Here is a 9,828-nt window from a genome sequence, read left to right as displayed (position 1 = left end):
CTGCATGAAGAACCATTCAAGACTCAAGATCAAGCTTCAGAAGACTTATAGATAGGAATCTTGTAACTCATAGCTGACAGACTTAGTTAGTCTTTTTTATTTTTTTAATTTTGATGTAATAACAAGACCACGGACCGGAACCTCGATGGAACGGCACCTCAACCGGCTCTCCACCTCAGTAGACTCCATCACCTCATTCACTTCTAAACTACACGTGGCCTGATTACTTTATAGCCAAGGATATGTAGGCAACTCAGATACCAGGGCTCAGTCACATTCTCCTCTTTTCTCTCAGTTTTTGGTCTCTCTAAATAAGGGTCGGGTCAAAAAACCTGTCTAGTCGTTCTTTGTCTGAAAATACTTCGTATTTCCAATCAAAGAGGGGCAGCTGTAGATATGTGATTTTTGACCCTCCCCAAGATTTTACATATTTTAGCATTTATATATTTAGTTTAGGCCTAATATCGCTATTTTACCTAGTTTTAACTCTTTTACTTTATTTTAAGAACAAAAATTAAAAATTACAAAAATATTTTCTTTTATTTAGGTAATTGATATTTTATTTTGTTACTTTGAGTTTATCTATCTTTCATAAAATTCAAAAATACAAAAAAAAATAGTTTAACTTTGTTTTCAAAGATATTAGTGTTTTGGTAGTAATATTATTTTAATTTTACAGTGATTTTAATCTAATTATTCTATTTTTAGTATAGTCTTTGGAAATAATAATAATAATAATAATAATAATAATAATAATAATAATAATAATAATAATTTCGTTTTAATTCCATTTCAGTCAAAGTCAAAGTCAATTGTTAATTATATTTTTATTATCTGTGATACTTTTATTTTACCCTCGGAAAAGAAGAATGAATTTTGGGCCAGTTTTGTGTCTTGATAGGTCTATTTTTGGAATTTTCCCTTAGCCCACTAACCCAAAAGCCCAAACCTAGATAAAACCCTAGAAAGACCTAACAATAACCTAGTAGATGGCTGCCTTCTTGAACCGGATGGGATACCAAAACAAAGGAACCCTAGAACTCTAAGAGCAGCCATAGTAGCCGCTCTTTGGACCACCATAACTGACGGAATCTGGCGGCCACACACGCACGCAGCAGCCATCTTCATCAAGACAAAACCAACCCTAGCTACTTCATCTCCTTCTTCCACCCCAAGAACCCTAGACACAAGCAGCCGCATCTCCACCCACCTTCACTGAACCAGCAGCTCGCCGGAAACTGCCGCCAGCCACTCCTTCATCTTCTTCTTCATCTCCAAGCCACAACAACGCTGGAGACTCTCAACCAGTCGACCAGTCAGACGCCCGCTAGCCTAACGCCATCAACGACCACCCAAGCTTCTTCATCTCCATCCAAAAATCCACAGCGGCTGAACACAAAGAAAGCCATCAGCGACCAAACACCCTAAGGCAGTTGTTCCTCTCTTCTACTTCAGCCACAACACAACCCGAAACAGAGCAAAAAATGGAGAACAAAAATTTCCAAAAAAGAGTTGCACAAAGAGTCGAGTGAACTGCTTGGTTTCGTTGGAAGTCTAACATTTCATAGCAGCAACTTGAACGTCTATAGTTTGTTACTGTTGATCACCCCTCTGTTCCGTTTCGTTGTGGTTTCTTCTCTTCTGCTAATTACGTTAACAAATCAAAATCGAGTTGATTGGGTTTTGGTCAAAAGGACCCGTATCTTGATGTCTTGTAAGCAGAGTAATGAATATCGGAACAAAATAGTTTATTTGGTTGCATTTGCTGAACCCGAAAAGGGAAAGGTAGGCTCCAGTCGATCCATTTGAGCGTCCAAGGTCTAGTTATTCAAATACGTGCACAAATCGTCGCCATTTCACCATTCGAGGTGTAGAGCCCCGTTCTAGTTGAGGTTCGTCGGGGTATTTTTCCGGGTTCTCGGTTCTGGGCTTCTTAGATCATTGAGTTTCGAAGGTGTTAATGGCAAGATCTTTGACATAAAAGGTCCATCTCTTAACTTTGTTCTCAATTAATTTTCAGTCATCTTCCTTGTGTGTTTGAAATTTGAATGAAAATTCTGTTTATCTTAAGTTTCTTAATTCTATGGTATGAGGCTCAGATTAAGGAAAATTAGCTCACTTGTTTCTCTTACTGAAAATTAATTGCCTGAAAATACTACGATTTTGGTAATAAGTTGGTGTAACGACCCGACCGGTCGTTTTTGAGAAATTAAGCTCCGTTCAGCGGCATGAGGTCTGGAATAGCTTCATAATATGAGTATCGACTTGCATGCATGGTGGAGTTCAATTTACGGATGGTTTAGAGTCAGATTGGAAGAAGGAATCTAGTTTTGGAAATTTGAACGGTAAAAAGTTGACCGGAATTGGACTTTTGGGTAAACGGCCCCGGAATGGGTCGCGGATGATCTTAACAGCTTTGTATGGTGATTTTGGACTTAGGTGCGCGTCAGGATCTAGATTTGGAGGTCTGTAGAGTAAATTGAGGCATTTCAGCGAAAATTGGAAAAGTTGATGTTTGTTAAATGAAGTTTGACCCACAATTGACTTTGGAGATATCGGGGTCGGAATGCGATTCTGAGAGTTGGAGCAGCTCTGTTATGTCATTTTGGACTTGTCTGCAAAATTTGGCGTTATTCCGAGTTGAATTGATAGGTTTTGGCATGAGATTCGATATTTGAAGATTTGGAAATCCATAAGCTTGATTTTTGGGTTGATTCGTTGTTCCGGTGTTGTTTTATGTGATTTGAAACATAGAGCGAGTCTGTGTTAGGTTATGTGACTTATGTGTGTGATTAGACGGGGTCTCGGGAGCCTCGGATGTGTTTCAGATGGGCTACGAATCATTTTTCCCCATTTTGGAACTGCTGTTGTTGCTGCTTCTGATATCCTTCTTCGCGATCGCGAACAGTCTCCCGCGATCGCGATGTATTGTTGAAGACCACCTCGAAATTCTTCTTCGCGTTCACATACTTCTCCTCACGTTCACGAAGCTCTGCTTATTTCTTCAATGCGTTCGCGTCCCCAATCTCGCGTTCGCGTAGCTATGGAATTCCACTTTTCGCGTTCGCGTACTAGCTCACGCATTCGCGAAGAGCAATCTCTGGGCCATGATGTTTACCTTCTTCATGTTCGCGTCTCTCCTTTCGCGATTGCGGAGCCCCGCATTTCTCTTCTCCACGTTCACGTTCTCAACATCGCATTCACAATGAACAATCTGGGCAGCCTCAAAATTTCTTCTACGCGATCGCGACCCTTCTCCCGCGATCGCGATGCACAAATACCTGGGCAGACAGAATATATCCCAAATTCGAGGGTTTCACCATTTTTATCATATTTTGACTTCTAGATCTTGGATCTTGGCGATTTTGAAGGGATTTTTGCCTGGGTGACTTGGATAAGTGATTCTCACTCGGTTTGGACTAATTTCCATGAATCTCCTCTTAAATCCATCCTTTAATTTCAGATTTTGAATAAAAATTTGATAAAACTTCATAGGCCGAATTATTGAGTTTTGAGCGGATTTTTGACATCCGATTTGAGATATTTTTATATGGTTAGACTCGCAAGAGTACGAGGTTTCTGAAAATATTAAATTCACCTGATTCTGAGACGTTGGCCTGAGGGGCATTTTGATCATTTTACCTAATTTCGCATCTTAGCTTTGAATTAAATCGTAGAATCAGTTGCTTGAGATGTTATTTATGATATGTAATTGAATTGAATAGATTTGGGTCATTTAGAGTCGAATACTCGTGGCAAGAACGTGATTCCTAGTAGATTTTGAGCGGGTTCGAGGAAAGTATCTTGCCTAACCTTTTGTGAGGGACTTCCCCTTAGGATTTGAGTCTTCTCTATTGATTGTAATCCATGTACGCGAGGTGACGAGTGCGTGCTCGGACTTATTTGTGGAAAAATGGCCTTCTTAGGTTCTTAGGTCCTTATATTCACTGAGTATAAAGTTGTTCTTGATATGATTGAATTCCCTATTACTAGTTTCACCTCTACTTGTTTAATTTTGAATTAATTGCTTTATGGTTCATTCTTATTGCCTAATTGACTCTTACCTTGCTTAACTGAAGATCTTTACCTCTTCTATTGTCACGTTATCTTCCATAAATGTTTGTCTTTATTGGAACTCATTACTATCTCTCATGTAATTATTTAGTGTTAGTTAAGGTTACGATTAACTTCCCGCTGCTCATCCTTAATTGAATATACCCTTCGTAACTTGCCCAACTTTAAAAGAAGTTTAGATATTCTAGGTTTAGTTGACATTTCCTTATTTGAAATTATTTGATTTATGTTAACTTCCTTGTTATTGAATTACATAATATGGAATGGTTGCTTCATATTATTTTCTCCTTTGTTGAGTTGTTCTTATTACGCTTAGTATTCTCTGTTGCGGTTATTCCTTGTGAGTTAGTTTTGTCGTCCCCTGGTGAACGAAAGTTCTTGAGTTGATTCAGTTGTCGTGCTCGTGTATGTATATTGCCATTGTTGTTGTTGTACTTGTGATGATGGTGCACGAGGTTTCTGTCATGCGATTGCTGATATTGTGTTGCACGAGGTTTCTTCCGTGCGATTGTTGATATTGTGATGCACGAGGTTTCTGTTGTGCAGTGGTTGTTGAGGGTTGCACGAGGTCTTTGCCGTGCTATTGCTGCTATTGATATATTGCACATGCGGCATAACAAGGCGGGATATGTTTATATGCTTATATGTGGGTTGCGCATGTGGCGAAATAAGGTGGGAACATTATGATGCACGTGTGGCGAAATAAGGCGGCACTTGTTATGTTATTATTTTCACACGTGGTGGAATAAGGTGGGCTGTGTCAGGGATTGATTGTGAGTATTTGTGACGGCCTGTGGAGGCATTCCTATTTTCGTTTAATATTGTGATTGTGGCTTGCTTTCCTGTATGAGCTTTATCTTGTGGATGTGTTGAGGGGACATTGTGCGTTCTGCCTACTCTTCTCCTTACGTTTATTAGCTGGTAGAAATCTTGCTAAAGCACTTGCACAAGCATACACGTAGTTGAACACTCCTATTGAACACTCCTGATTTTACTAAGTTTAGAGGTATGTCCTCGTTTAATTGTTACATATGTGAGAGTGGCCCCAATTAGCAAGTTAGTTGTTAGTATGACCGTGAGACTGATGGGGACACAGGATGCCAAGTGTTAGATTTCAGGTACTGGGACTCGTGAGTTGTAATTTGTCCGAGATTCGGTAAACTCGTGGAAATTGTTGAATAAGACCTTATACGAACACCGTCATAGGATCTGAGTTATTGTTTTGTTTTCCCTTTACGGTATCGTGACCTTAGGATTTAGACTGTGTTTTTGCCGTCATTATGTGTCATCATTCTTTATATTTTCGTTGTTACTTGTTGTTCTCTTCCCTCGTTGTGATTGTAGCATTTTTGGTCATTTCGTACAGTCTTTACATAAACACACACACACACACACACACACACACACATATATATATATATATATATATATATATATATATATATATATATATATATCATGTTCCGTTATATAATTATACTATTTATTTGACCGGTAGGTGTCTTGACTGTTCCTCGTCACTACTTCACCGAGGTTAGTCTTGATACTTACTGGGCACTGTTGTGTTGTGCTCATGCTACTCTTCTACACATTTTTGTTGTGCAGATATATGTACTCCCACTCAGTTCTGTCAGCCTTGGAAGGAGGCGTTTCTGTAGAGACTTCGAGGTGTATCTACTACGCCCGCAGACCGAAGAGTCCCTTTCTGTCTTTCTGTAATAAGTTTAGCCCTTTCAGTATTTTCCTTTGTTTAGATGTTCCTGAGTCAGAGCTTCTTATGTATAGCTTAGCTTATGATTTGTGAGATTCCAGGCTTTGGGAATTTTGTTAGCTTCGAGAGTTGTTATTGTATGTGCCGAGCGGCACCTTAAACACTGTTTTATTTTACTAGTCCAGTTTTAATTATTTCTTCCGCAATTATGGTTTATGTTCCGCGTTGTTAGGCTTACCTAGTCGTAGAGATGAGGTTCCATCACGATGGTTCACGGAGGGCGAACCGGGCCGTGACAAGTTGGTATCAGAGCTCTAGGTTCATAGGAGTCACGAATCACAAGACGGTTTATTAGAGTCTCGTGGATCGGTACGGAGACGTCTGTACTTATCTACAAAAGGCTATGTAACCATTAGGAAAGTTCGACTTCATTTGATTTCCCTGTCGTGCGAGATTTTGACATCACAATCCTAAACTTCTGTCTTCTACTCTCTCACAGATGGTGAGGACACGTACTACCCGAGATGATCAAGAACTCGCACTCCCTGCTGCAGCCGTCAGAGGTCGGGGCCAAGGTAGAGGCCGAGGACACGCATGTGATGCAGCTAGAGCACATGCGCGAGCTACCGCCGAGATACCACCAGCAGATCCAGTCGGAGCCCAGGCACCTGCCACGCCTACTACTACTACTACTCCAGCCCTTCAGGAGACTTTGGCACAGTTCATCAGCATGTACACCACTTTGGCTCAGGCAGGGTTGCTTCCCCTTGCTGCAGCCACATCCCAGGTAGGGGGAGGAGCACAGACTCCCGTTGCCCGCACTCTTGAGCAGCGAGTGCATGTCGAGCAGGTCCCTGAGATTATTCCTTCATCGCCTGCAGCACCAGTTCAGCCCGAGGGCATGGCAGCGGCTTCCGAGCAGGAGCAGCTGAGACTTGAGAGGTTCAAGAGGTATAAGCCTCCTGAGTTTAGTGGTTTAGCATCGGAGGATGCTTTGGGATTTCTTGATGAGTGTTAATGCATTCTCCGTACAATGGGTATCTCTGGATCGAGCGGGGTTTCTTTCACTACTTTCCAGCTTCGGGGAGCCGCCTATGATTGGTGGCGCACCTATGAGTTAGACAGTCCAGACGAGGCAGCTTCACTGAGTTGGATCCAGTTTTCAGATATGTTCTTGAGAGAGTTTGTCCCTCAGAGCCTTAGGGATGCATGGCGTGCAGAGTTTGAGCATTTTTGCCAGGGTGCTATGACCATCTCGGAGTATACTGTCCATTACACCAGTTTGGATAGATATGCCCCAGCTTTGGTTTCTACTGTTCGTGAGAAGGTTCGCCGGTTCAATGAGGGGCTTATTCCCAGCATTAGGTCTAGCATGGCTCGTGAGTTGGAGATGGATATTTCGTATCAGCAGGTGGTGAACATTGCTAGAAAGGATAGAGGGGGTATGCATGCTACAGAGAGAGGGAAGGCAGGCTCACGAGAGAGAGAGAGCAGACGAGATCAGGGGAGAGAGTTTGAGGAGACGAGGAGGCCTCGTAGACCGGGGAGGTATACTGATCCTTATTTTGGAGGCAGGGTACGTCATGGTAGAGGTTTTGTGGGTCAGCGAGTTCAGTTCGCGCTTTAGTCTTTGCATGGTGACTTAGGTGTTCATGGGTCTCGGGGTACCCGTATCGCATAGGTCTCACCGCCTCGTCAGCAGAGAGGGTTCTTTGAGTGTGGATCTACTAGCCACATGGTGAGAGATTGTCCCAGACTTCGGATCGATGTGTCACAGCGAGATATTCAGGCGAGTAGAGGGCACCCAAAAAAGGGAGGCCCAGGTCATTGATGTGTTTCATATGGCAGGCTTGAGGCCGGTGTGCCAGCTGAATGTCATTCAGGTATGAATTTTGTTTGTTATAGAGGGGCACTATTTGTAGTTCATTACAGTTCCGCTTATCGATGTGAGTTTCCTTATTTGTTGTTCCAATATGGGTGCGTTTTATGATTTGCACTATGTTTATGTGATTATCCTATTGAGAGGTTCTATGAGTGATAGCCGTGTCTATCGTCTGTTTCTAGCCATTGTCGGGAGTTATGAGACTAGTAGAAAATTCTAGTTGTCTGTTTCGGTAGGTTTGATGTGATTTCTGAGTATTCTTGGTTACGAGTTGTGATTTCTATGCTCCACCGGTGTGGGAGCCAGTCCATGTTGTAATTTTGTCGACGAAATTGATCCAATGAGTGTCTCTAGATGGCTTGATGTGTACCCTACTTGTGATTCAGGGTTGAGGGCGGGACCCTCGTGATTTCAGGTGATTTGATGTGTTGAGATCGGGCTGTGTACCACGGTGATGGTTATATCAGTATAAGATCCTTGTGAGTCTTTTATATGCTTTCATTCTTTCTTGTTAGATTGTTTTGTAGATTAGTGTTTTAGAAAAATTTGTGCTAGTCTCACTTGTTTGATAGTTCCCTTATGTGTTTTCCCTTCCCATATTCATTCATTTTCGTTCTATGCTTTTTGAGTTTTAGCTTGTGGGATGTGTGCCCATTGGTATTAGCTGAGGTTTGGTTATTCGGGTGTTTAGCTATGTAGTTTTCGTGGTTATTGTATCATCGCCAGTGTTGTGGAGGTTTGAAAAGGATTCCTATTGATTATGAGGCTTATGGCCGGTGCGGATCTGATATCGGGCATGTATTGTTATCAGAAATGTTATTGTGGGCCTAAGTGTGATGTGTCATATTGTGTGGTTGTAACTTGTGAGTGTTGGCATGAATTGAAGTAGCTGGTTGAGATTGATACCGGATATGGATTTAGAATTAGGTCTTTTGGAAACAAATGGAAGATGAGAATTCTGGCTTAAAGGCTTATTGGTATTGCTAGAAAGGCTAAACTTCAGTTGAGATAGTGTCGTCATGCTTATGTGGATTGGGGTGACATGGGATCACCCGCGGGTGTATGTTGGAAGTGCGCACTAAGTGACTTAAGGACTTCGAGGCGAATCTTAGCACGTTCGAGGATGAACGTTGGTTTTAAGAGGGGGAGGATGTAACGACCCGACCGGTCATTTTTGAGAAATTAAGCTCTGTTCAGCGGCATAAGGTTTGGAACAGCTTCAGAATATTAGTATCGACTTGCGTGCATTGTGGAATTTAATTTACGGATGGTTTAGAGTCATATTGGAAGAAGGAATCTAGTTTTGGAAGTTTGAACGGTGAAAAGTTGACCGGAATTGGACTTTTGGGTAAACGACCCCGGAATGGGCCGTGGATGATCTCAACAGCTTCGTATGGTGATTTTGGACTTAGGCACACGTCCGGAACCAGATTTGGAAGTCTGTAGAGTAAATTGAGGCATTTCGGCAAAAATTGGAAAAGTTGAAGTTTGGAAAATAAAGAAGTTTGACCCATAGTTGACTTTGGCAATATCGGGGTCGGAATGCGATTCCGAGAGCTGGAACAACTCCGTTATGTCATTTTGAACTTGTCTGCAAAATTTGGCGTTATTCCGAGTTGAATTGATTGGTTTCGGCATGAGATTCGATATTTGAAAATTTGGAAATCCATAAGCTTGATTTTTGGGTTGATTCGTTGTTCCGGTGTTGTTTTATGTGATTTGAAACATCAAGTGAGTTCGTGTTAGGTTATGTGACTTGTGTGTGTGATTAGACGGGGTCTCGGGAGCCTCAGGTTTGTTTCAGATGGGCTACAGATCATTTTTCCCCATTTTGGAACTGCTGTTGTTGTTGCTTCTTATATCCTTCTTCGCAATCGTGAACAGTCTCCCGCGATCGTGATGCATTGTTGAAGACCACCTCGAAATTCTTATTCGCGTTCAAATCCTTCTCCTTGTGTTCGCGTTCACATCCTTCTCCTTGCGTTCGCGAAGCTCTGCTTATTTCTTCATCGCGTTCGTGTTCGCGTCCCCAATCCCCCGTTCGTGTAGCTATGGAATTCCACTCTTCACGTTCGTATACTAGCTCACGCGTTCACAACGAGCAATCTCTGGTCCATGATGTTTCCCTTCTTCGCGTTCGCGTCTCTCTTTTCGCAATCGT

The 9,828-nt window shown here is 42.0% G+C and overlaps 1 protein-coding gene across 1 annotated transcript; it reads left to right on the top strand.

Moving 5' to 3' along the window:
• Window positions 1-6,818: 6,818 nt before the first annotated feature.
• Window positions 6,819-7,412, top strand: LOC138876118 (uncharacterized). The gene has a single exon (XM_070155015.1). It carries the CDS (start codon window positions 6,819-6,821, stop codon window positions 7,410-7,412), a length of 594 nt encoding a protein of 197 aa, XP_070011116.1.
• The last annotated feature ends 2,416 nt before the right edge of the window (window positions 7,413-9,828 follow it).

This window comes from Nicotiana sylvestris, chromosome 1 (assembly GCF_000393655.2).
Source record: "Nicotiana sylvestris chromosome 1, ASM39365v2, whole genome shotgun sequence".
NCBI lineage: Eukaryota > Viridiplantae > Streptophyta > Magnoliopsida > Solanales > Solanaceae > Nicotiana > Nicotiana sylvestris.
This window is presented reverse-complemented; position numbering and strand designations above follow the sequence as displayed.

Coding starts and splice junctions, on each gene's coding strand:
- LOC138876118 (XM_070155015.1), top strand. CDS start 6,819: ATGGGTATCTCTGGATCGAGCGGGGTTTCTTTCACTACTTTCCAGCTT.